Source organism: Hyperolius riggenbachi, chromosome 3 (genome assembly GCF_040937935.1).
Source record: "Hyperolius riggenbachi isolate aHypRig1 chromosome 3, aHypRig1.pri, whole genome shotgun sequence".
Lineage (NCBI taxonomy): Eukaryota > Metazoa > Chordata > Amphibia > Anura > Hyperoliidae > Hyperolius > Hyperolius riggenbachi.
Window position 1 is genome coordinate 43,522,021 of NC_090648.1, and position 27,611 is coordinate 43,549,631.

Below are 27,611 nucleotides of genomic sequence, written 5' to 3' on the forward strand. Positions count from 1 at the left end.
ACTTACCTAGGGCTTCTACCAGCCCCAGGCAGCCATCCTGTGCCCTCGTAGTTACGCACTGCTGCTCCAGTCCCCCGCTGGCAGTCGGCGGGACGCATTGCGTACATTTTTACGCATTCCCGCTAGTGCAGGAGCATTAACACATACATTTTTACGCATTACTGGTTCAATGCGTAAATTTTTACGCATTGAACCAGTAACGCGTAAAAATGTATGTGTTAATGCTCCTGCACTAGCGGGAATGCGTAAAAATGTACGCAATGCGTCCCGCCGACTGCCAGCGGGGGACTGGAGCAGCAGTGCGTAACTACGAGGGCACAGGATGGCTGCCTGGGGCTGGTAGAAGCCCCAGGTAAGTGAAACTCATTTTTATTTTACTTGGACATTCCCTTTAAAGTTTGGAGTCAGGGACAGCCATTCCACTCTGCATCCTTTTAGTGGTCTGGAGGGAGACCATTAATGTTGGCTTACGGCAGTGGTCATTTATGTGAATTTCACATGCAGGAATGCGCAGCAGGACATTCAGGTTACATCCTAAAATGTATAGGCATTAAAGGTTAAAGGGGTTCTTTTGACTTTTTTTTAAAAAACTGCCACTTACCTGGGGCTCTATCAGCCACCTGCAGCTGGAATGTCTGGCACCATCCTCAATGCGCCAGTCCTGGTGTAATTATTCGCCTAACTAGACGAATAGTGCTGTTGCGCAGCCACACTGCTGCGTCAGCTTACTGCTCAGGTGCAGTACGATGTTTTCCTGTACTGCACAGTAAGCTCTCGCTGACGCGCACGGGCGCCGCACTTCTATTAGTCTAATTATATGAATAATTACACCGGCGGCGGGGAACAGCACATCGGAGGAGGACGATGGCGCGGGACATTCCAGCTGCAGGGGGCCAATAGAAGCCCCAGGTAATGTGGCAGTAAAAAAAACGACAAGAGAACCCCTTTAAGAACTATAATTGCATCAGACTGAAATTGAGAGCATGTCATGTTAGTGTGTGTGCTGACTGGCCTGGGTAGACTAGTGACCTGCTCTATGGAGTAAACTGGCAGAGTACGAAAATACTGCGTTTAAAACCAAAATCCTCTTGACAACTGGCTCTGAGGTCACGGTTTAATGATTGTGTCAGAGGTAAGGGATATTCAATGTCACCTTGCAAATAAGGCCGGCAACAAAAACACACCCCCCATAAGCCAAAAGATTTTACTAGTAAAACAAGTCTTTATTCAAAGCCACTATAAGAGACCAAACAAACTTCCAGGTTCACAGAAAGCAGTCTCCGCAGTGAAGACCAGAAATAGCGCAAGTCAGCTACAGATAAATGTGTAATAAGTCAGCTTGTGATCCGCACATCGCCAATTGGAAAGTGTCCCTCAGAAGTGTTAAAAAGGAGTCTGCCCAAGAAGGTATCAGGCCTGTCCATGCTGGTGGGATATAATGGTGGAAAAGTTCTGCACATCAGGTTATCCTCGTGCCCAGCTACACAAACGTGATCTTTGTCCGGGCCTGGTTGACCAGCCAAACGTTCAGCTCTTCATATTCCTCTAAGGCGGCCTCAAACTGTGCTGGAGTGAAGCCTTTGGAGACGCATCGCTGCTCAGCCTCAGAATACTTGACGCTACGCGCGCCTTTCTCCGGCACCATCTCACGGATCGTGGCAAAGATGACATCAGCAGGTCTTTGTGTCCTGAGGAAACAATATGGGCAGAAAATTAGGACCATGCAGGGCACACCAGTATGGACAGAACAGGAAGGGCGAAATTAAAGGGACTCTGAGCACCTCTCACGGGCATGCCTTTAAGCCAGATGACTCAACAAAGTCATGCAATGACCCCTCCAGAGGAGCCTCTTGCAATGGCGTGTCACTTCCTCTTCCTGCTCCATTCAGTGATGCATTTCTCTAACAAAGACAGGGGTGACCCAGAACTTATAACATGGCCAAAATACCAGCCGCGATTTTTAAACTAAAATCGAACAAAAACTATTTGGTGTAGAATGGCGATTCAGGCATCAAATGAAAAAGGAGCGCACAAGCTACAGAATGGTATGCATCTTTAAGTAGTTCGCTGGTATGAGTCTTAAGCTGGCCACTAACGGTCCAATTTCTAGCGAAAAATCTTTTGAGCGATCAGAAATTCTGATCGGATTGGTTGTAAATAATCTCCATTGGTGGACACCATCGATTATGAACGAGTGAAAAAAAAAAAAAAAAGTCACCCAAATGAATTTTCGAACGAAAATTTGGATTTTCTTGGTGGTCGTGATAGATAGGAAGCAAACATTGGTTAGTTGATGGTGTAGTGAACGATTTTTCGTCCGATCAGAATTTCTGATCGCTCGAACGATTTTTTACTAGAAGTTGGACAGTTAGTGGCCACCTTGTAAGACATGCCCATGAGAGGTGCTTGGAGTCCCTTCAATAGGATGGGGGGGGGGGGGGGGGGGGTGTTCTGATCAGGAAGTTAGATTCACCTTGTTGTTTGGCCTCTATCACCCAGGAGGGAGTCTTTAGACATTTCCATCAGCCTCATGGCTTCATTCACGTCCTCTTTCTCCACCACATCTTCCAGACGCAGCCGAGCCTACCAACAGTATGAGACATTAGATACCATGTGCACAGAAGCAAGTAAAACCTAACCACCCAATACCAATGAAAACACGAAGGGAACCTTAGGGAGAGAGATATGGAAGCTGTTCATTTCCTTTTGAACAATGCACATTGCCTGGCTGTCCTGCTGATCTTTCATGCATCAGTAGTGACACACACCTGAAACAGACATGCAGCTAATTCAGTCAGAGCATCTGATCTGCTGCATGCTTGTTCGGGGTCTATGGCTGAAAGTATTCAAAAGCAGAGGATCAGCAATGCCATGGTTTGAAAAGGAAAGACTCCATAGCACTCAACTCTAGATCCCTGCTCTCTGTTTCATCCTTCACTGCTCAGCCTGCTTCTAATAAGCCCTGATAAAATCCCTGACTGAGCATTGTCTGGCTTTGCTCAGGAGTTTATAGCGGAGTCTGTTCTCTGGTGTCTTTTCAAGCCCAAGCCTGCCCCCTTGTGGCTGCTCAGGAATCATAGCCGAGTCATTATAGCAAAGCCAGGCTGAATGCTCAGTGGGGGATGGCTGATTAGAAGCAGGCTGAACAGTTAAAAATGAAAGACATCAGGGTAGGTGTTTTCTCTAATGTTCCCACTGATATATAGGGTAAAATACATGTGGGTGCTTAGTCTCTGGTTCACTTTAAGCCTTGTCAAGTTTATAAACCAGACTGAGAATTTAACCACTTTACCACCACGGTACATGTATCTACGCTCCTTTTAACATCTTTTTCCCACCAGGAGCATAAATACACACACCCCTGCCGCTCCAGCGCTCGTGCACGCCGCTGCCCGCTTGCCTGGAGATCAATTAACGTGAAAAACGCTCCCGTTTGTTGATCTAAGCCCCCCAGCAATGATCGGCCGCTTCTAAGCAGCACGATCATTGTGGAAAATAAAAAGAAATCCCAGCCTCAACACTTCCTGTAAGCGTACTTCCTATGCTTAAAAGACGCATGCACAATTTTTTTTTTTTTTTTTTTTTTTTTTTTTTTTTTTACTGTGGCCAAATAGTAAAAGTACACCCAAAAACATTTTTCCTATACAAATACATTAGTTTTACATTATAAACTCATTACCTCCCACACCAATTTTTTTGTAATAAAAAAAAAATTACAATAAAATACATAGTTACCTTAGGTACTGAACTCTATGTCAAGAGGGCATAACACTGTTACTTTATAAACTATGGGCTTGTAATTAGGGATGACTCAAAACTAAAAAAAAAAAAAAAATGCACCTTTATTTCCAAATAAAATATTGGCGCCAAACATTGTGATAAGGACACGAGTTAAACTGTAATAACCGGGACAAATGGGCAAATACATTTCATGGATTTTAATCACAGTAGCATGCATTATTTAAAAACTATAATGGCCCAAAACTGAAAAATAATGTTTTAGCCACATTTTCCTATTTTCCTATTAAAACACATTTAGAATAAAGTCATTCTTGGCATAATGTCCCACCTAAAGAAAGCCTAATAGGTGGCGAAAAAAAAACAAGATATAGTTCATTTCATTGTGATAATTATAAAGTTATAGACGAATGAATGGAAGGAGCGCTGAGAGGTGAAAATTGCTCTGGTGTTTTAGGGGTAAAGCCCCTCAGTTGTGAAGTGATTAAAGGCTAAACACTGGGCGTCACTCACCCAAGAGGTAACAAATTCTGTAACTGCCCAAGCGTACATGTTCCCCCAAGAAGTCTCAAGACTATCAAAGCAAGCCACACCTGGCGGCAGAGTGCTGAAGAGAGTTATGCCGTAAATATTTACTTTCCTGGCTCAAGCGCAGTATTGGTTCTCCGCTCAGAGATAGGCGGAAATAGCTAATCACTGTCGGCCCGCACTACTGTGCAGGCGCAAGTCTCCTGCACCTGTGCAGTAGAGCAGCCCTGACTGAGATCAGCCATTTCCATGCTGAGAGCCACGACAGCGCCCCCGCTGGAGCCAAGAAATGTAAATATAGCAGCAAGCCTTGACGAGCCAGGATTGCAGTACGCTTCAGGGGAGCCAGCGCTAGATTGCCTGCAGCTACAGGGGAGGGGGAAGCCTCATTTGGACCCTGAGGCTTCCCCCTCCCAAGGAGAGTATCCTCAGGGGAACTTTGTTACTGAGTCTCTAAACCCAGGATTACTTAAAAGAACCAGGAGTGTGTAAAGCAGTAGTACACAACTGTCCTGTACTATAAATGTAAAAATTACAATTAGACCATGTAAACAAAAACGTTTTTCTTAAAAAACAGAAGGCAGGTGAGTATTCATATTGGAGTGAACATGTCTACCACAATGCATCACTGCTAAATATGAAAATCAGCCTTTGCTGTAAGCTAAACACCTCCAGATCTGCTGGAATGCAACGTGTCAGCTTGTTAATTGTACAAAGCCACAATGATCAGGGCTGTAGAGTTGGTACAAAAATCATCCGACTCCAACTCAGTTTATGAAACCTCCAACTGCAGGTACCCAAAACTGTCCCGACTCCACAGCCCTGACACTCCAACACGCATACAGTGTTTTGGACTGGTTGATCCTCATCAGTGCATGACAAGGATTAATAAAGATCTACGCGGTAGGACTTAAGTGGATCAGAGATAAACTTTTACTCACTGCATAATTTTGTTCCTTTCAGGGCTGTGGAGTCTGAGCAATTTTGGGCACCCGGAGTAGTTGCTTTCATAAACGGAGGAGTCGGAAGTCGGAGTCTGATTTCTGTACAAAATCCACAGCCCTGTTAAGTATTAGACTAAGGAGTCGGAGCCATTTTGGGTACCCGGAGTCAGAGTTGGAGTCAAGGTTTCAGTAACAGTCATTGGAGTTGGAAGATTTTTGTACTGACTCCACAGCCCTGGTTCCTTTCATATAGTTTATAGGGCATATCTCAAACCAAAAAATATGTTTTGATACTTTTAATTCCCTATAAACTAAACAAGCCTCACCCACAGCTTTTCACAGTGCCTTGGCAATGTAGCAAGGGCTTATGAGAGCTCAGTCTGAACAGGAGGGGGAGGAGGGGGAGGGGACTGAATTTACACACAGGCAAGCTGATAGCATCTCCAGCCCTCAGCCTGTGACAATGTGACAAACAGAACATGGCTGCCCTCATTGTATCACAGGAAAAAGATAATATTCTGAAGCTGTTTGCAGATAGATTTGCTGTGTAAACTATCTAAACTTTAGGTAACATATATAGACCAGTTACTTGTTATAGTTTTTCATCTCGGATCCACTTTGACAAAATTACCCAGCAAGCTCATGGCAAACCAGAATGCCTAGGAATGTGAAAGGGGCTAAAAAGGCCCAAAAAGCCCTTACTAAAAATGCAATGTAAAAACAATTTTGCCTTCTTAAAAGGGGTTCTGTGGCCTTTAGAAAAAAAACAAAAACGTGTCACTTACCTGGGGCTTCTACCGCCCCCCTGCAGCTATCAAGTCCCACACAGTCACTGAAGCCCCCTCCACTTCGCGCAGTGTGTCACCTGCCAATTAGTCAGACGAATAGCACTCCTCGCTCATGACGAGTCATCAGGAGCGACGACACGTGCAGCCGCAGCGCTATTGGTCTAGTTAGACGAATAATTGGCAGGTGTCCCGCGGCGAGAAACGGAGGGGCTTCAGTGATGGTTTGGGACTTGATAGCTGCAGGGGGCCGGTAGAAGCCCCAGGTAAGCGACCGTCAGGATCTCTCCTGTAGCATGTTCTGTCGCTTGCAGTGGAGCTGCAACTGGACAGTTCTGACTTGTCTGCTTGCATTCGGTTGCGCATTAGCGGTGAGTCTTCTAGTAGTTTGCGGTCACTGCAGTTCAGGATGCGGTCAGGATTCCGCCTATGGTTTGCTGCAATTGCGCTGCAGCCAGATAGCCCTGACCCTGCCATCACCACGTTGGCGACTGGTAGTATTCTTGCTACTCTAGTTTCTGGGAACGTAACTATAGACTAGTTGCAATAAGTTAACCCATTCAGGTTCCGTGGTTCACGAGAGAAATGTTCACCTCCCATTCATTAGCCTATAACTTTATCACTACTTATCACAATGAACTGATCTATATCTTGTTTTTTCCGCCACCAATTAGGCTTTCTTTGGGGGGTACATTTTGCTAAGAGCCACTTTACTGTAAACGCATTTTAACAGGAAGAATAAAAAAAAAGGAAAAATTCATTATTTCTCCGTTTTCAGCCATTATAGTTTTAAAGTACATGCCTCCATAATTAAAACTCACGTATTGTATTTGCCCATATGTCCCGGTTATTACACCGGTAAAATTATGTCCCTATCACAATGTATAGCGACAATATTTTATTTGGAAATAAAGGTGCATTTTTTCCATTTTGCATCTATCACTATTAACAAGTAAAAAAAAAAAAAAAAAAATTTCATCTTTACATTGATATTTAAAGGGATACTGGAGGGGGGGGGGGGGGGGTCAGGGGAAAATGAGTTGAACTTACCCGGGGCTTCTAACGGTCCCCCACAGACATCCTGTGTTGGCGCAGCCACTCACCGATGCTCCGGCCCCGCCTCCGGTTCACTTCTGGAATTTCAGACTTTAAAGTCTGAAAACCACTGCGCCTGCGTTGCCGTGTCCTCGATCCCACTGATGTCATCAAGAGCGCATAGCGAAGGCCCAGTATGGTCTGTGTCTGCGCAGTACACTCCTGGTGACATCAGCGGGAGTGAGGACACGGCAACGCAGGGGCAGTGGTTTTCTGACTTTAAAGTCTGAAATTAAAGTGAACTGGAGGCAGGGCCGGAGCATTGGGGAGTGGCTGCGCCAACACAGGATGTCTGCGGGGGACCATTAGAAGCCCCGGGTAAGTTCAGCTCATTTTCCCCCGACCCCCCTACAGTATCCCTTTAAAAAGTTTAGACCCTTAGGTTAATATTTACATGTTTGTTTTTTTTATTGTAATGTTTTTTTTTTATAGTAAACATTTGGGTAGTTTTGGGAGGGTGGGGGGTAAACAGATTTATAATGTAAATGTGTGTTGATTTTAATTTATTTTTATTTTCAGTTGTAGTATTATTTTGGCCACAAGATGGCGGCCATGAGTTTGTTTACATGACGTCACTCTAAGTGTAACACACGCTTAGAGTGGCGCATCGGGAAGGGAACAGCCAGAAAAGGCGCAGCTTCCGAGAGAAGCTGTCGCTTTTTCAGCGGGGGAGAGGAATCAGTGATCGGGCACCATAGCCCGATACATTGATTCCCTGGCTACCGAATCCGCGGCCGGGAGTGCGTGTGCGGGCGCGGGGGCGCGCGGTAGCGCACATGGTTTCTGGACGTAGTTTCTACGTCCAGGAACCAAAATAGGTTAAGTTCTTTCCTGTAGTCTTGCATGTGTGGATGCTTGCCGGTGACTGGTTGTTAACCCGCTTGCTCTGCTTTTGTGGACGTGACTGAGCGGTGGTTGCTACTAGTTACGCTCCAATCTATAGTCCTGTCTTTTACCTGTCTGAATGCTTGCTATCGCTAGGGCAGCACTTAGTCTTGCTAGCGTTTTGTCTGTTTGTTCTTTGTCTTGTTACTCAGACCATAGGCAGCACAATATCACACTGCCATTGTGTCTTATTTGCAGCGATATCGGAAACCCAGAGCTGCAGTTGCTCCAGGCAACCAGTATAGCCCCTTCCATTATCCAGCTGCTTAGCCTTGTTGCGCTGGGTGGTCAAAGTATGCCCCCCCCCCCAGCATTACAGCGACACTTTAAGGCCACAGGACCCCCTAAATTGTCCCACAATGCACCACTGTTGAATAGGCCAATTGTCCCTTTGTTAACAAATGTTCAACACTGAATTACATTGAAGTTTCACAAAGTGTTTTAGTGCCACAGAAGCCAAAAACGAGAAACATTACTGGAACAGTATTACAGGACGACACATGCATCCATAAAATCTGTATTATGCAAGCCCAGGTGCCACCAAAAGAGCTACGAAGTTGACACAAATTGCACCTTGCAGCTTGAACTGCATTAAATTCAACCGGGGAAAAAAAAAAAAAAAAAAAAATCAGTAGCAACTGCATTTTACTGGCTGAATTCCTATTTGCATAGACTTGAAAAGCTAACATCGCATTTAACCATCTCTACAAGCTTTGAAGATCTTTTGCTGTAGTGTTTCGCCAACACTGTCAGACCGAGACAAGTGCAATGCTCCTAGGACACACCAGCAGTTGCTCCTATCTCTGCCTGTCAACATCGGCCTGTCCGAAGAGAAGGAAGCGGAGGTTGTGGATCCAGAAAGGAGGGGGAGGTCAGATATTAACAGGAAGCTACAAGCTGATTTTGGCACTGGGAGCTCTTGAAGTGCTGTCCTTACAGTAGGACTATGACACAGCTACCTGCACGAACAGCACTTTGGAGATCCGAGGCCATGCTGATAGTGCTGCCAACCCCCCTCCCCCCAACGGCCAGCAGAGGAATGGACTCAATAGGAGATAATTCATACCAGAGCTGTGGAAAGTCGCAGAATGGACAGCAATGTTCTGGCTGAGGTGAAGGTTGTGTCTTTGTTGGTTCTTGCTTCCTTTCTCATCTCCACATAAGCAGCTGTCAGATAGTCTGCAAGGGATTCTGGGATTGAGGGCTGCTTCCGCTTGCACATCGTGATGTATCGCCTAGGTAGGAATAAAGCAGTTACGTGACCTTGTGATCGAGAAAAGAATGGTGGTCACCGATACACAGAAAGGATCATACTAACCTCATGAGCTTCATGTCCAGAGCCTCAAACTGAGATGGGGGCTGTTTGTTGTGCTGATGGACATAGGTGATGTGCTGAGCTAGTCTAAAAACAAGAGTGACCAAACATGAGTACAAGTTTTACAGGAAACCAGAGACTTACCAAAATAGCAAAGCAAGAAGAGCATAAGGTTGGTACTAGATGAATATTGGTCAGACACTTGAGGGAAACAGGTCGGTGGCTGAGCCTCCGGACAAGACCATTGATACAAGGGTCAAGCTTGTGAGACCCGGGCACCGGACCACTAAGCTGATAAATCTGCTTTTTAAATTTCATCCTCAAGAAGACAGACAATGCTGCGTGTACACTGAGATTTCATGGGCTATACCTACTTTGTCAGAGGCCAAAACTGTCAGAGGAAGAAAGTATGGCCTGCGTAATGGCTGAACACTGCATGGTCTGTCTTCTTTAGGATGAAATGAAAGGGCGATTCTTCAACTTCTTGGTCTGGTGCTCAGATCTCTCAATCTTTGCCCTTGTTCACCAATATGACAGGCACAAACAAACACTGTATGCTAAATACAGTAATGTGAAAAATTACATAAACACGCTTTGCAGTTGTGATTTAAGCTCGACTTATTGTCTTGCATCCAGCATGGTGCCCTGAACAGAACTGGTGCCTGCTGAAATTCTATACAATCCTGTGCCCTGAACAGCCATATAATGCAGAGCCACCTGAAAATCTCATTTTCTGTAAGTTACCCATTCCTTTAACCACTTGAGGACCTAGGGCTTTCTACCCCTTAAGGACCGGCCACTTTTTTTCCATTCAGACCACTGCAGCTTTCACGGTTTATTGCTCGCTCATACAACCTACTACCTAAATGAATTTTGGCTCCTTTTCTTGTCACTAATAAAGCTTTCTTTTGATGCTATTTGATTGCTCCTGCGATTTTTACTTTTTATTATATTCATCAAAAAAGACATGAATTTTGGCAAAAAAATGATTTTTTTAACTTTCTGTGCTGACATTTTTCAAATAAAGTAAAATTTCTGTATACATGCAGCGCGAAAAATGTGGACAAACATGTTTGTGATAAAAAAAAAACCCATTCAGTGTATATTTATTGGTTTGGGTAAAAGTTATAGCGTTTACAAACTATGGTGCCAAAAGTGAATTTTCCCATTTTCAAGCATCTCTGACTTTTCTGACCCCCTGTCATGTTTCATGAGGGGCTAGAATTCCAGGATAGTATAAATACCCCCCAAATGACCCCATTTTGGAAAGAAGACATCCCAAAGTATTCACTGAGAGGCATAGTGAGTTCATAGAAGATATTATTTTTTGTCACAAGTAAGCGGAAAATGACACTTTGTGAGAAAAAAAAAAAAAAAAAAAAAGTTTCCATTTCTTCTAACTTGCGACAAAAAAAAATGAAATCTGCCACGGACTCACCATGCCCCTCTCTGAATACCTTGAAGGGTCTACTTTCCAAAATGGGATCATTTGTGGGGTGTGTTTACTGTCCTGACATTTTGGGGGGTGCTAAATTGTAAGCACCCCTGTAAAGCCTAAAGGTGCTCATTGGACTTTGGACCCCTTAGCGCAGTTAGGCTGCAAAAAAGTGCCACACATGTGGTATTGCCGTACTCAGGAGAAGTAGTATAATGTGTTTTGGGGTGTATTTTTACACATACCCATGCTGGGTGGGAGAAATATCTCTGTAAATGACAATTTGTTAATTTTTTTTACACACAATTGTCCATTTACAGAGATATTTCTCCCACTCAGCATGGGTATGTGTAAAAATACACCACAAAACACATTATACTACTTCTCCTGAGTACGGCGATACCACATGTGTGGCACTTTTTTGCACCCTAACTGCGCTAAAGGGCCCAAAGTCCAATGAGTACCTTTAGGATTTCACAGGTCATTGAGAAATTTCGTTTCAAGACTACTCCTCACGGTTTAGGGCCCCTAAAATGCCAGGGCAGTATAGGAACCCCACAAATGACCCCATTTTAGAAAGAAGACACCCCAAGGTATTCCGTTAGTAGTATGGCGAGTTCATAGAAGATTTTATTTTTTGTCACAAGTTAGCGGAAAATGACACTTTGTGAAAAAACACAATTAAAATCAATTTCCGCTAACTTTTGACAAAAAATAAATTCTATGAACTCACCATACTCCTAACGGAATACCTTGGGGTGTCTTCTTTCTAAAATGGGGTCATTTGTGGGGTTCCTATACTGCCCTGGCATTTTAGGGGCCCTAAACCGTGAGGAGTAGTCTTGAAACGAAATTTCTCAAAATGACCTGTGAAATCCTAAAGGTACTCATTGGACTTTGGGCCCTTTAGCGCAGTTAGGGTGCAAAAAAGTGCCACACATGTGGTATCGCCATACTCAGGAGAAGTAGTACAATGTGTTTTGGGGTGTATTTTTACACATACCCATGCTGGGTGGGAGAAATACCTCTGTAAATGGACAATTGTGTGTAAAAAAATCAAAAGATTGTCATTTACAGAGGTATTCTCCCACCCAGCATGGGTATGTGTAAAAATACACCCCAAAACACATTGTACTACTTCTCCCGAGTACGGCGATACCACATGTGTGGCACTTTTTTGCACCCTAACTGCACTAAGGGGCCCAAAGTCCAATGAGTACCTTTAGGATTTCACAGGTCATTTTTGTTTCAAGACTACTCCTCACGGTTTAGGGCCCCTAAAATGCCAGGGCAGTATAGGTGTATGGTGAGTTCATAGAAGTTTTTATTTTTTTGTCACAAGTTAGCGGAAATTGATTTTAATAGTTTTTTCCGCTAACTTGTGACAAAAAATAAAATCTTCTATGAACTCACCATACTCCGTACGGAATACCTTTGGGTGTCTTCTTTCTAGAATGGGGTCATTTGTGGGGTTCCTATACTGCCCTGGCATTTTAGGGGCCCTAAACCGTGAGGAGTAGTCTTGAAACCAAATGTCGCAAAATGACCTGTGAAATCCTAAAGGTACTCATTGGACTTTGGGCCCCTTAGCGTACTTAGGGTGTAAAAAAGTGCCACACATGTGGTACCGCTGTACTCAGGAGAAGTAGTATAATGCGTTTTGGGGTGTATTTTTACACATACCCATGCTAAGTGGGAGAAATATCTCTGTAAATGACAATTGTTTGATTTTTTTACACACAATTGTCCATTTACATAGAAATTTCTCCCACCCAACGTCCTATTCACAGGTCATTTTGAAGCATTTGTTTTCTAGACTACTCCTCGCGGTTTAGGGCCCCTAAAATGCCAGGGCAGTATAGGAACCCCACAAGTGACCCCATTTTAGAAAGAAGACACCCCAAGGTATTCCGTTAGGTGTATGGCGAGTTCATAGAAGATTTTATTTTTTGTCACAAGTTAGTGAAAAATGACAGTTTGTGAAAAAAAACCAATAAAAATTAATTTCCGCTAACTTTTGACAAAAAATTAAATCTTCTATGAACTCGTCATACACCTAACATAATACCTTGGGGTGTCTTTTTTTTCTAAAATGGGGTCACTTGTGGGGTTCCTATACCGCCCTGGCATTTTACAGGCCCAAAACCGTGAGTAGTCTGGAAACCAAATGTCTCAAAATGACTGTTCAGGGGTATAAGCATCTGCAAATTTTGATGACAGGTGGTCTATGAGGGGGCGAATTTTGTGGAACCGGTCATAAGCAGGGTGGCCTTTTAGATGACAGGTTGTATTGGGCCTGATCTGATGGATAGGAGTGCTAGGGGGGTGACAGGAGGTGATTTATGGGTGTCTCAGGGGGTGGTTAGAGGGGAAAATAGATGCAATCCATGCACTGGGGAGGTGATCGGAAGGGGGTCTGAGGGTTTGGCCGAGTGATCAGGAGCCCACACGGGGCAAATTGGGGCCTGATCTGATGGGTAGGTGTGCTAGGGGGTGACAGGAGGTGATTGATGGGTGTCTCAAGGTGTGATTAGAGGGGGGAATGGATGCAAGCAATGCACTGGCGAGGTGATCAGGGCTGGGGTCTGAGGGCATTCTGAGGGTGTGGGCGGGTGATTGAGTGCCCTAGGGGCAGATAGGGGTCTAATCTGATAGGTAGCAGTGACAGGGGGTGATTGATGGGTAATTAGTGGGTGTTTAGGGTAGAGAATAGATGGAAACACTGCGCTTGGGTGGTGATCTGATGTCGGATCTGCGGGCGATCTATTGGTGTGGGTGGGTGATCAGTTTGCCCGCAAGGGGCAGGTTAGGGGCTGATTGATGGGTGGCAGTGACAGCGGGTGATTGATGGGTGGCAGTGACAGGGGGTGATTGATGGGTGGCAGTGACAGGGGGTGATTGATGGGTGGCAGTGACAGGTAATCAGTGGGTTATTACAGGGGAGAACAGATGTAAATATTGCACTGGCGAATTGATAAGGGGGGGTCTGAGGGCAATCTGAGCGTGTAGGCGGTCGATTGGGTGCCCGCAAGGGGCAGATTAGGGTCTGATCTGATAGGTAACAGTGACAGGTGGTGATAGGGAGTGATTGATGGGTGATTGATGGGTAATTAGTGGGTGTTTAGAGGAGAGAACAGATGGAAACACTGCGCTTGGGTGGTGATCTGATGTCGGATCTGCGGGCGATCTATTGGTGTGGGTGGGTGATCAGATTGCCCGCAAGGGGCAGGTTAGGGGCTGATTGATGGGTGGCAGTGACAGGGGGTGACAGGGGGTGATTGATAGGTGATAGGTGATTGGCAGGTGATTGACAGGTGATCAGTGGGTTATTACAGGGAAGAACAGATGTAATTAATGCACTGGTGAATTGATAAGGGGGGGTCAGAGGGCAATCTGAGCGTGTGGGCGGGTGATTGGGTGCCCGCAAGGGGCAGATTAGGGTCTGATCTGATAGGTAAAAGTGACAAGTGGTGATAGGGGGTGATTGATGGGTGATTGATGGGTAATTAGTGGGTGTTTAGAGGAGAGAATAGATGTAAACAATGGATTTGGGAGGTGATCTGATGTCGGATCTGTGGGCGATCTATTGGTGTGGGGGGGTGATCAGATTGCCCGCAAGGGGCAGGTTAGGGGCTGATTGATGGGTGGCAGTGACAGGGGGTGATTGACGGGTGATTGACGGGTGAGTGATGGGTGATTGACGGGTGATTGACAGGTGATCAGGGGGATAGATGCATACAGTAAACAGGGGGGGTGGTCTGGGGGGGGGGTGATCAGGAGGGGGCAGGGAGCAGGGGGGGGGATAAAAAAAAAAAAATAGCGTTGACAGATAGTGACAGGGAGTGATTGATGGGTGATTAGGGGGGTGATTGGGTGCAAACAGGGGTCTGGGGGGTGGGCAGGGGGGGGTCTGATGGGTGCTGTGGGCGATCTGGGGCAGGGGGGGGGAGAAATCAGTGTGCTTGGGTGCAGACTAGGGTGGCTGCAGCCTGCCCTGGTGGTCCCTCGGACACTGGGACCACCAGGGCAGGAGGCAGCCTGTATAATACACTTTGTAAACATTACAAAGTTTATTATACACTTTGTATGCGGCGATCGCGGGGTTAACATCCCGCCAGCGCTTCCGTATAGCCGGCGGGATGTTGCGGCGAGCGAGCGGTGACAGGCGCCGGCGGAGGATCGCGTCACGGATGACGCGATCGCTCCGCCCATGCCCTTAAATGGACCGCCGCCTCTGTGGGTGAGGCCGTCCTGCAGGGCTCCACTTCCCCGCCGCCCCTGTGTAGTGGGCGGTCGGGAAGTGGTTAAGACCGATTCAGCTTTGACCACAACTAGATGCCACAACCAGTACCATTTGTTTTAATGACCCACCCCTTCTGTGGCTACATAACTGACTTGACAAGGAACTTGTATTCACCTCAGATCATTGTCACGGTCCGGCTTGTCCTGGATCAGCCAGAGTAGATCGAATCGAGAGAGAAGGGCAGCTGGGAGCTGAATGTTTTGCTCCACAGTCTTCTTAGGGTTGTATCGCCCATAGGCAGGGTTAGCAGCAGCGAGGATGGAGCAGCGAGCATTCAAAGTAGTCATAATACCAGCCTAATGGAAAATAGAAACAATCTCAGATCTGGAACAAAAAAAAAAAAAAAAAAAAAAAAAAGGAAAAGTCCACCCATGTGCTCTGATCGCAGCAGCATGTGTGTTATCAGAAAAAAAAAATTAAATATAAGCTTCTCACAAGTCCCTCAAATTCTTGCTCTGTATGCATCTGCCCAGATTTATAATTTCGGACTGAGCGGATTAATATTTCTCCCCCCTACATCTTTCTGCTTTGACAGGTTCTCTACCAGATTCCAACCATAAAGGTCTGCCGACAGTCCCAAGCATTTACTGGTTTTCAGAGCTGGAGTGACACTCACTTTGGCAATAGAGATAGTCTGCTGCTCCATGACCTCGTGAATAGCGGTGCGGTCGCCGTCCATCATCTTGTCAAACTCATCAATGCAGCAGACCCCCTGATCCGCCAACACCAGGGCTCCCCCTTCTAAAGTCATCTCTCCAGTCACTGGATCCTTCATCACAGCAGCTGTGAGACCAACGCCAGAGGAGCCTCTTCCGGTGGTGTACTGACCTGTGCAGGGAGCAGAACAGAGCACAATGTCAATCATCCATCTCTAGGGAAATCCTTCGCAAGAGTCTCACCGATCCAGCGGAGTTCAGTGGCTTAGTGTACCTGAGACAGGAAGCAAAAGTATTCATACTAGGGGCTTCCTCCAGCCCCTTATAGTCCATCTGCTCCCTCGCTGTGCTCCTAACCCCAGTATAGAACAACTAAGCCAGTTGCAGGCTACTCAGCACAGGCATGCTCCACAGTGCACACAGCCTGATCCCACTGCTGTTGCCTGGAGCGTTTTGCACAGTTCGTTAAGGCCTGGAACCCACTAGGAGATATTTTCTGAGTGCTTTGAAAAGCTCTTGCTAATGTAATGCTATGGGTGAGATCCCACTTGAGCGATGTGATGTTCTAAATATCCCCCATAGCATTGCATTAGCACAGGCATGGGCAAACTTGGCCCTCCAGCTTTTAAGGAACTACCAAGTCCCAAAATGCATTGCAGGACTGACAGCCACAGTCATGACTCATAAAGGCAAATGTTTTGTGGGACTTGTAGTTCCGTAACAGCTGGATGGTCAAGTTTGCCCATTCCTGCATTAGCCAGAGCTTTTTCATATCACTACTGCTTAGAAAAGGCTGCTAGTGGGTTTAAGCTCTAAGACTGGAGAGATTAGTTGGAGTTTGCACATTTGTAGTCCTGGTCACAGTGTCCAACAACCCAGCTGGATCGCAGACTACACAGTGGTATGAGCGGAAGGGGGGGGGGGGGGGGGGAATTAGACAAACATGGGAGGCAACTCTACCCCCTGCTGGAGGAAGCACCAAGTATAAATAAATACTTTTGATTTCAATGTATCTGGTTTACGTTAAAGTGGATCTGAGATGAACTTTTACTCATTACATAATTGTTCCTTTTCCTATTGTTTACAGGGCATTCCTCAAGCCAAATACTTTGGTTTTAATACTCTTAATTCCCTATAAACTAAATAAGCCACGCCCACAGGTTTTCAGAGAGCCTTGGCACTAGCAAGGGCTCATGGGAGCTCAGTCTGGGCAGGAGGAGGGGGGGGGGGGGGGGGAGGTATTACTAGCCAGAGATTTCAGAGGCAGTGGGGAGGAGAGGGGGGGGGAATTCGTTTTTTGCTCAAGATACAGGTAAGCCTGCCTCTAATATTTACTAACATGGCTGCTGTCGTATCACAGGAAGACAATCATATTAAAGCTGTTTGCAGCTCGATCTGCTGTGTAAACCATAAAAAAAAAAAAAAAAAAAAAAAAAAAGCCCACTCTCTCCCTAGAGTTTTGAACCTGGTAGACACGTTGCAAGGTAAATATGCGGCATCCCTCCATCCCAAAAAGTCATACCTGCCCGACAAGTCAAATATATAATATAAATACATAATATGGTAAGACTAGACGACTATGGTAGAATTTAGACTGAGCTCCTTTGAGGACAGCCAGTGACATGACTATGTACTCTAAGGCCTCTTTCATAGTGCGACATTAAAGTTGCACGTTAAAAATTCCAATGCAGACTAACGCACCGCAATACTAAGTCTGTGCTACATTCAGTGCGCACATTGCGTTTGTGTGTAATGTGTAGCATTAGAAAGTACTGCATGCAGTGCGCTATACACATTAGCTGCATTGGACTGTTTGCACATGCTCAGTAATGACTTGGAAGCATACTTTTCATTGCCTGTATGAGACTTGCGTTGTAATTTGCATTGAGACTTTAACGTTGCATCAAAACATTGCATCGAAATGCAACGTCCTACTGTGAAAGAGGCCTAAAAGATGTAATCGTTTATAGAAGTTCTTTAGACCAGCTTCTTCCATACTTTGTATCTAAGTATTCCTCCTTACACATGAAACATCTCTCCACTCCGAACATATTAGGAATAAGCAGGGGGATTTCTGGACATGACAGGATACTCACTGCGAGGAGCCAGGCGATCAATGTAGGACAGCAGCTGGGATTTTGCCACTCCTGGATCTCCCATCAGGCAGATGTTTATGTTTCCTGGATGCAAAGAACAACAAGTCAGCGGCTTGTCACATGACAGTGAGGACCAGGGATGCTCAAATCTAAATTCGGGTGAAAGCTGGATAGTTGCTATCCGGATTTCACCCCATTACAATCACCTGTGCGGGCTGGGCGGGGGTCAATTTTACCTATCTGACTTCTGTCCGTCCCTCAGCGCCTCCCACGATGCAGTCCACGCGGCGGTCACGTGATTTAAAAGCACTTCCTCCTTCCGGGTTGAAGGAGGAAGTATTTGTACTCACGTGACGCCCGTGGATCGCATCGTGGGAGGCGCCGAGGGACAGACCGAAGAAGACGTCAGATAGGCAAGATTGACCCCCCGGGTGACTATTTAACAGGGTGAAACCCTGATAGCAACTATCTGGCTTTCACCCGAATTCGGATTGGAGCATCCCTCCTGGACTATTGCAAGTTGCATCTCAGCGTGACTGTCCTTAGAAGGCAAACCATTTACTGTACCTCTTATCTTCATGCCACGGGGAGAGTGATCAACACCACCAACCAGGAGCAGCAGCAATGCCTTCTTTACATCCTCGTGACCATAGATCTCTGGGGCAATGGAGGCTGCCAGCTTCTCATAAAAGTCCTCCTCTGGGGGAGAAAAAATAAACAAAACAGTTCTATGTTATTACTTCTGCCAGGAAGGCAAAAGCAAGAACAAAAACAAAACTGGTTGAGGTGTGTTTTTTGAAGGGGGAGCAGGCATAAGGGGGAGGGGGAACAAAACACTGCAGAGTGCAAGGGTCTAGCTATAGGCTTTCCAGATTTATTTATTTTTACAAAATAAGTCAAACAAGCCTCTCTAAAAAAAAAAAAAATTAATACCCAATAACTAAAAATCCAACATGTTTCACCCATCATAAGGGCTTTGTCAAGGGTAGGTATCACGCTAACATTTGTGCAAAAACGTGCGGTGCATAACCACATAAGTCAGATTACAGCTCGGGGGGCTAATACGCAATCAACTTTCCCCTAGGAGATAAGTTTTCATCTTATATTTAGAATTTACAGCACTTTGCAATTAAAAGTATCTAAAGTGGATTAACACTCGCACCTCAAAAAAAAAAAAAAAAATAGAGTTTTTCTGGGGATAGTATGCACCATGGCCATGTGCTCCACAAAGCTCTGTGAAAGAGGTCACCATTTACCCAACTTAGCGATTTCTGCTCACCTGTGATCTGTTTTTGCAGCAGAAGAAAGCGTTGTGCTATTTGCTAACCCCCCCCTCCCATATCTCCCTGCTGTTTGTATGTGATCCCTTGGAATAAATTTGCAAGCTCACTGCTTTGGTGCATGGCGCTTTCTTCTGCTGCAAAATTTAAATCTATATGCTGTTTGCACACTGCAGGTGCAGCAACCTGGGACCCAGTTTGCAGCCAGTCCTGAGTGCCAGCTTATCTACTCTTGTTTTGCAAGTCACCTGTGATCTGTCTTAGTTCCTCCTCGCTCAGCTCCTCAGTCCCCAGCTCATCATCCTCCGTTTTGTTCATCTTCACCATTCGATGGGCCTCCATGTAAGTCTCAGACAGGAGCCCCTGAATATCAGAAGAAGCCACTTTGTAATGTGCACCGAGGTTGCCCCATAAACCATCCTATACATCAGCCAGCTTTCTCACCTGCACCACTTGCCGGAATCCGGTCTTCAGCATGGGAAGGAAGATGCCAGTGATGCTCACGTGGTCACCTGGCTGCACCAGGCGGGTATTCTCTCCCTTGACGTACACCGTCATACAGCGGGGGATGTTACCCACTGGCACCTGGTCACTCTATAATAAAAAGCACAAAAAGGTCAATGATGAAAAGCCTGTCCAGACTTACCCAAAGTGTTAGCGCACTTCAATAGGCTTTAAAGAGAACCTGAAGCAAGAGGGATATGGAGGCTGCCATATTTCCTTATAAGCAATACTAGTTGCCTGGCATCCCTGCTGATCCTCTGCCTCCAATACCTTAAAGAGAAACTCCAACCTAGAATTGAACTTTATCCCAATCAGTAGCTGATACCCCTTTACATGAGAAATATGCTTTTCACAAACAGACCATCAGGGGGCGCTGTATGACTGATTTTGTGCTGAAACCCCTCCCACAAGAAGCTCTGGGACCGCGGTACTTTTAGCAGTTTGTTACAATGTAACAATGTTCACAGACAGGAATTAGCTGTTTACAGTCTCTAACAGCCAAAACAGCTAGGAGCAGCTACATAACCTGCCCACAGTAACAATGTCACCATGTAATAAATGTCAGAATGTAAAATCGGGGAGAGGAAAGATTTTACAATGAGCAAACACTGACTAAAACATTTATACATAATTATTGTAAAAATGAAGCACTTTAGTACATTTTCACTGGAGTTCCTCTTTAAGCCATAGACCCTAAACAAGCAGGACACAGATCTGGTCAGAGGTGACAATGTCATACACCTGATCAGCAGGGCTGCCAGGAAACTGGTATTGTTTCAAAGGACATAAATATGGCAGCCCATCTCTCACACTTCAGGTTCCTTTTAAAAAGGCTGAAGTGACTAAAAATGGTTATTTTTACCTGGTAGTTCACTTCAGGAGTCCCAGTAGATGTAAACCGCCACAAAACGAGGCGTTTATACCCCCAAATCCTGGGGGAAAACATCCACGACTTTCTTGGTCATGGATTTTGCTGCACGGGGGAGGCAAAGCTTTGAGCTGTCGCTCTGCCTCTACTAAAAATCGCCGTGCGGATCTCCACCTCTCTCTGTGAAGGAAGGCAGAGGGACGGGGAGAGGCAGCGATTGACATCAGTAGAGGGAGAGCTATAGCAGAAAGCTCTGCCTCTTTCAAGAAGCTATGCCTCTTAGTCGCTTCAGACTCTAAAATGTGCTGGGCAATAAAAAAAAAAAAAAAAAAAAAAAAAAGGCCAAATAGTAAAACTACATGTACATACTTAAAATTCTTAGCAAAATGTACCCACCCAAACAAAGTCTAATTGTTAGCGGAAAAAAAAACGATATAGATCAATTCATTGTGATAATTAGTGATAAAGTCGTTGGCGAATGAATGGGAGGTGAAAATAGCTCAGATGCATAAGGTGAAAGATCACTGAAGACTGAAGTGGTTTAAGTAGAATTAGCTACAGTGTAAATATACTCACATGCTCCTGAATCTTCAGCTCCTGGAACTTCACGAACTTGGAGCCTCTGGTCTGCAGGTAGAGTCGGCCTCCTGACCGGTTAGTCTGACACTCTTTACTGGGACACATGATGAGAGGCATGAAGGTCGGAGATTGGATCTGTAAAAAGCAGGACGATCGGTTTAGCTTTCCCCAAATCACAAAAAATAAAACGAGTGTAAGAAGCAGATTACTCACAGGCTGGTAGGTCTCAGCACCGCACTGGTCACATGTGTAAGTTGCCACCACCATCATAGGCTTGACCTCGGTCACTCTGGTGACGATTCCCCTCACCGTAACCAGTTTACCGATGGATTCTGCCTTCACATCGCGGACAACCCGAGCCTTGGAGGTGGTGGGAGCTTTGAAGTACAACTCACTGGAGAAGAGAGGGAAATAGAACGCAAACTCATTTATCTGAAGAATAAACCAAACGGACAACCAGAATCGCTTCCTACAAGTCTGAAGGCATAAATCAACCAAAACGTAATCAAGGGGATGCTTACAATCGTCTCATAAGCTCTGGTGGATACTGATTGTGAGGGTCTCGGGACTCATTGGGATCTCTGCCCCTCTGTTCCAGCATTAAACGGTGCTCTATGTACACATCCAGAGAGTCTTTATTCACCACCTGAAAACAGGGAAAACAAATATTACACTCCTAAAAACAGACAACTGAATCATTGTATAAAATTCATGGTAAGACAGATCACAATGAATTGGTTCATTGAACTGACTATGGATCATTCTTGGGTCTAAAATAGACAATTCGTCAATCCAACAGATAGCGCTATTCATATGTGGAACTTTGCTTAGACTAGATTTGTAGGGCCTCTGAGGAAGTGGTAAGAATTTGTCACAAAACGTGCATCTGGCATTACCAAGATTTGTTAGCCTACAGAATGTATTTAGTGATTGTAACTGTTAAATTTCTCCTCACAGGGCTTTAACATTTTATACTAGACAGCATATGTGGATTTACTAAACCATTATGTGTGCACATCCAGAGGCAACTGTGAGGCCTGGAACCCACTAGCAGTACATTACTAAGCGCTTGTGATTTGAAAAGCTCTCTAATGTAAAGCTCTTGCTATGGATGTGATCCCACTTAAGCGACATGATTTTATAAAAATTCCCCATAGCATTGCATTGCATTAGCAAGAGCTTTTCAAATCATTAGTGCTTAGAAGAGGCTGCTAGTAGGTGTGAGCCCTTATTGAGCAGACTAGGTCTGACTAGGCCTGAACGATTTTAGGAAAAATGTGAGCGATTTCCTTCCAATCAAATTTTGTTCCCCCTCTGTGCACCTGTCCTCATCTCTTTGTGCGTCCTGTTTCTCTTGCCCCCTTTGTATCCCTTTTGTCTGTCTGTACCCAACCATGTCTCACTCTGTGCCTCTTGTCTCTGTGCCCCTTCCGTCCCTCAAGCTGCAGCAGTGCTGGTCATACTTCCCAGCACAAGTCCAGCATTCCTGTCTATCCACTTAGGCTCTGCACGGCATACTTCCTGTATGCCATGTGGCATACTTCCTGTATGCCATGTGACATACAGGAACCAGGAAATCTGCCATGTACAAGAGCCGGCAGACGACAGTGTTGGACCCGTGTCGGAAGGTATGTCCAACACTGCCGATGCTGCAAGCCACACGCGCCAGGACTTCTTCAAACTTCCCCATGCGGAAAAGTCATGGAAGTTGACACTTTGACGATTCCAAAATTGTAAATGCAATTTCGGTTTAAATTTGATTCATCTTTCAGGCCTAGAGCAGACATGCCTCACCTCTTTCTCTTTATACTGCGGCAGAAGTTCCTGCACAGCATCAGCAAACAGATTGGTGTATCTCCTCGTGTTCTCACAGATTGCATCCACCAGCTCTGGGTCTATCTCTGCCAGGTCATCCAGGTCTATGTACAGAGCCACCTGCTCTCTGTGGGCAATATTAGTCTGAAAAAAAAACAAAAACAAACAAGAGAGTTTGGGCAGTTCCTTCACCAGGGCGTATAGGCTGAACACATTAGGTCTACAGAGCATACATCAAGACCTACCAGCTGGGTTCCATACTTAAAGTTCTTCTTTCCAATTTCATCGTCTTTGTAAAACTCCTGCAGAAAGCTCTTGCATTTGTCTAAAAATAAAAAAAAGAAGAAACACTTGGATGCCAAGTCTGCAATAAACTTCACTGCCAGAGCAACTTGCAGTACACCGCAGTATAGGGAAGAGACAATTAAAAGGAGAACTGTAGTAAGAGGTAGATAGAAGCTGCCATATGGATTTCCTTTTAAGCAATATAAGTTGGCTGGCTATCCTACTGATCCTCTGCCTCTAATACTTTCAGCCATAGACCCTGAACAAACATGCGGATCAGGTGTTTGACATTTTTGACAAGATTAGCTGCATGCTTGTTTCTGGTGTGATTCTGCAGGCAAATAGCTCAGGACTGCCAGGTTACTGGTATTGCTTAAAAGGAAATCAATATGGCAACCTCCATATACCTCTCACTACAGTTCTCCTTTAACACAGCAGACCAAATACAACACTAGTTCATACTGAAACGGTTTACTACACCTATTTATGATGATTAGGACCTGCCTATAGATGCATATTTATTACTGCTGCTGTTTAAAAGGAGTTAACAAATACTGCACCCCCCACGCTCTACTTACCTGGGGCTTGCAGCCAACATGTACCTTGCAGCCTTTCTGCTTGCGCCAGCACCGCAGTCAATCCAGTCCACGTTGTCTGCAGTGTGCTGCACAGGCGCAATACACTGCAGACAATGTGGACGTGATTAACAGCAGCACAGTAGAGTACGACCACAAGGTCAGCCTCTGCACTGGCGGGGACCGTGAGCCAGCGGCTGCAAACGGAGATGCTGCGAGGGACAGGAGGAAGCCCCAGGTAAGTAGAGCATGAAGAAAGCAGTGTTTGGTTGATAACTCCTTTAAAAGGACTTTTGATGCAAATCAGTGAAAAAGTTAAGTGCCTCTTCCATTGTGTAATCCTCCAGGGACACCATCTGCATGCTTTAGTGGCATTAGGATCCAGAGCAGACCCCGACACTCCCAGGGGTCGCCTTCTCTGGCCTGGAATAAGATTGCTGCTTTAAATTCAGCCCCTGCTTAGTTTGAATAGCCATGAGTGCAGCTGTGCAGGTCTAGAGCCCTGTCCACCCCGCATCCTTGCTCAGCACGTCTAGTCTCTGCTGAGGGGGTACGGCCTCACATACACTGCTAGTAGTCACGTGGGCACGCTTGCATGACGTCCACAAGACCACTGGGAGCGAGGACGCAAGGTGGAAGGGCTCTAGACCTGCGCAGCTGCATTCACAGCTATGTGAGCTGTGCAGGTGCTAAATTTAAAGCGGCTATCTTATTCCAGGCCAGAGAAGGCAACCCTAGGGACAGTTGGGGTCTGCGCCGGAGCCTGCCGACAAAATAAGCACACGAAAGAGAAATGGAAGGCGTGGAGGGTGTCCCAGGAGCATTACACATTGAAAGAGGTACTAACTTTTTTTTTTTTCACGGATTCAGACCGTAAGTCTAAAGGTGGCCATACACTTATAGATATGCAGCATATCCGACCATCAGATAGATTTCTGGCAGGTGCCCGTCAAGTCCAATCTGACAGGAATCTGATGTGTGCCACACACTAGGAACAGATTTCCAATTCAGAAAGAAATCTATTGGAAATCGATCTAAATGCATTATTGGACCATTAAATCCAATGCAACTCTATGGGCCATCGATTTGCTGCCAGCAGCAGATAGACCTAGATCTTCCATCCTGTCAGATCAAAATCGATTGAAATCAGCCGCAAACCGATCGAATGGGGAATTTGATAGAATAGATTTCTGATCAATTGATTCTATAGAATCAATCGATCGCTGAAATCGACCAGTGTATGGGCCCCTTAAGGCAGTTTTCCACTAATAGCTGCAGTTGCACTGCGACTCTACATATACCCACTGCTGACACAATTGCACGTTCTTATGGGGTTTACAGTGAGATTTGAGTCAGAAGAGGAAAAAAGGCAAGTGTGTATATTGCATTAAGGAAAAATCTTGTAGCACTAGTGGAAGAGTATCCCAACAAGGTGGCAAGACAGAAGCTGCCACTTTCCTGTCTAAAAATTAACTCTCAGGCAGAACACCACCAAAAGTAAGACAGCTTGGTTATTAATCTGTTTAGCACTGTGCACACGTGTTTATCACATGTCACCTCAGGTACACTTTTAAGTACCGTAAACCCCCTCCAATAGTCTAATGTCCTTCAGTGTCCCCAAGGTCAACAATTTTTCCACTCACCGAAACTTAAGGACCAGGGGTGATTTGGCTGATCTGTGCAGCGTGGGCTCTACAGCCCACAGCACAGATCGGAAAAGAGGCTGGGCGATCAGACTTACCCCCTCTTTTCCCCACTAGGGGGATGTCCTGCTGGGGGGGTGGGGGGTCTGATCGCCGCCAGCTCTGTTCGTTTGGCTGGGGGGGGCTGCTCAAAGCCCCCTCCGCAGCTATTTTCCGCCTCCGTCCCTCCCCTTCCTCCTATGGGCAGCGCAGGACGGAGATCCGTCCTGCGCCGCCTAGAATAGATGCCGGCGAATCAGAATGCGGCGATCCCTGGCCAGAGGCCGGGGATCACCGATCTGCCTTACTGATGTAAACAGCAGGGATTTCTTCCCTGCGTGTTTACATTACGTGTAAACACGGAGACACCCTCCGTGAACTAGCATGGAAGGGCCGCTCTCGGCCGTTTCCATGCAAAACCACTAACGACCCGCCGACACCCATCGGCGTTAGGCGGTTGTTAAGTGGTTAAAGTCCCCACAGCAGAGTCAGGTCATGTACTGTGGCGCAAGTGCTGTCCCGGTCTCACATCTCAATTGCACCCCTGCAGCCAGGAGCATTCTGCACATGCATTGTTACAAGTCTATTACTCTCCTATGTTGCTGTCACAGTAGGTAGTAGAAATCTGACAGAACCGACATGTTTGACCAATTATCTATTCACAGGGGATTCTCAGAAAGGGTTTTGTCTAGAAAGACTCCCTGAATAGGATGTATACAATGATGCCGGACAGCCTCTGTGCTTGATGCACACTTTTTTAGCAGTTGAACAGAGCAACTGCCATTCACTAAGTGCTTTTGAAAATAAACAAAGCCCAGAGAAGCCCCCATGGGGAGATGGGCTAGACCAAGACCTGTCAAGATTCCTACTACCTACTGTAAGAGCTCATTTACACTAGGGGTGTTTTCGGCCTTTCAAGCGCAGGCGATTTTTAAAATTACCCCCAAAATGCTTGTGCAATCAATGTCTATGAGAAGGTTCATATCAGCGCAGTTAAGGCGCTGCGCGTTCAGCAAAGCGCTGCCTGTAGTAGCACATCAACTAGAACAACTTTTAAAGCTTATGGGGATGGAAGAGGCACCGGGTAAGTAAGAAACAACCATTTTCCACCAAGTACATTTGGTACTGGATTGGCTGGCCGGTGTAGTGTCTGATAGTATGGAAGAGAGCTTTCGGGCAGCACGCATGCTCAGCATGAAGTTATTTATGCTGCTGGTGGTAAAATACTAAATATCTCCGCTTCCTCACATCCTACACTCCCCAAATGTTCAGGATAGGGAGGGGACCCCCCAAACGACCTCTATGCCAAATTGAAGCCCCCGAGAGTCTCTAATCTATCTCCTGAACCAGCAGGGCTCGGGGGCTACAATTTGGCATAGAGGTCGTTCGGGGGGTCCCCTCCCTATCCTGAAAATTTGGGGAGTGTAAGATGTGAGGAAGCGGAGATATTTAGTATTTTACCTCCAGCAGCATCATTAACTTCACACTAAGCATGCGTGCTACGCAGTATGGAAGGGAGCTTCCGGGCAGCACAATCAGACATTACACCGGTGCTCGCACACTGTCTGGCCCACAACCCAGGATCAGCGCTCCCCGCGGGTCACGTGACAGGGCATCACCCGGAAGAGGAAGCGGCCTCCCCCTGCTGGCTCCCCGGGTCTCTCGCCTCCCGCATTACAGCCCCGCGGTGACCCGGACGGGTGAGTTTCCGAATTCCGCAGCCTCCCCGCAGAAGCCGCCGCGCTCCCCGGCATCCCCTTCACCCCCCCCACACAGCACATCAGGCCGGGCGCCCCCTGGCGGCGGGAGAGGATGTAGACGGGAGCCGATGTCAGCGGCCGCAGCGAGGGTGAACAATGGAGAGCTGAGCGGGTCACCTCTGCCCGTGTGCCGGAGCCCGCCCGGCATAGCGTGCCCCTTCAGGCCGCCCCGCTCACCTTTCTCGGCCTGGTAATCTCTGGGCATGGCTGCGGCAGCTCTCCTCACTCACTGACTACTGGCGCTGCTTCTGCCTCTGCTTTCCCGGGCTTTCTTTTCGCGGGCTTTTCCCCACTCTGCTTTCCCATTGGCTGAGCTTCACGCCCCGCCCCTCCAGCCTCCTCTGCAGCCAATGAGGTGCCGGCCCTGAGCGGTCAGAGAAAGTCCAATGAACGCCCTGGGGGGGCTTAGTGGGATGGATGCGTCGCTTAGCCAATGGCAGAGCAGTGCTGCGGCTAGGTATCCGCCCCCTGCTGGCGGCGCGG

General features: G+C 46.3%; 2 protein-coding genes across 2 annotated transcripts in view; one reads left to right on the plus strand and one right to left on the minus strand.

The window, feature by feature from the left end:
* Window positions 1-1,202: 1,202 nt before the first annotated feature.
* Window positions 1,203-27,497, minus strand: MCM7 (minichromosome maintenance complex component 7). Its single transcript, XM_068274037.1, has 16 exons — window positions 27,306-27,497; window positions 23,072-23,151; window positions 22,806-22,970; window positions 21,533-21,657; window positions 21,225-21,405; window positions 21,009-21,146; window positions 19,505-19,654; window positions 19,309-19,423; window positions 18,348-18,479; window positions 17,781-17,864; window positions 15,645-15,856; window positions 15,143-15,324; window positions 9,294-9,377; window positions 9,042-9,210; window positions 2,474-2,583; window positions 1,203-1,688 (listed from the first exon to the last, which is right to left on the minus strand). The coding sequence occupies exons 1-16, from the start codon at window positions 27,331-27,333 to the stop codon at window positions 1,481-1,483; spliced, it is 2,163 nt and encodes a 720-aa protein (XP_068130138.1). The 5' UTR covers window positions 27,334-27,497; the 3' UTR covers window positions 1,203-1,480.
* AP4M1 (adaptor related protein complex 4 subunit mu 1) overlaps window positions 26,960-27,611 on the plus strand; it is a 33,936-nt gene continuing 33,284 nt past the window's right edge. The window contains exon 1 of the mRNA XM_068274038.1: window positions 26,960-27,068. The gene's annotated coding sequence lies outside the window, so the exon portion shown is untranslated. The remainder of the gene's footprint in view (window positions 27,069-27,611) is intronic.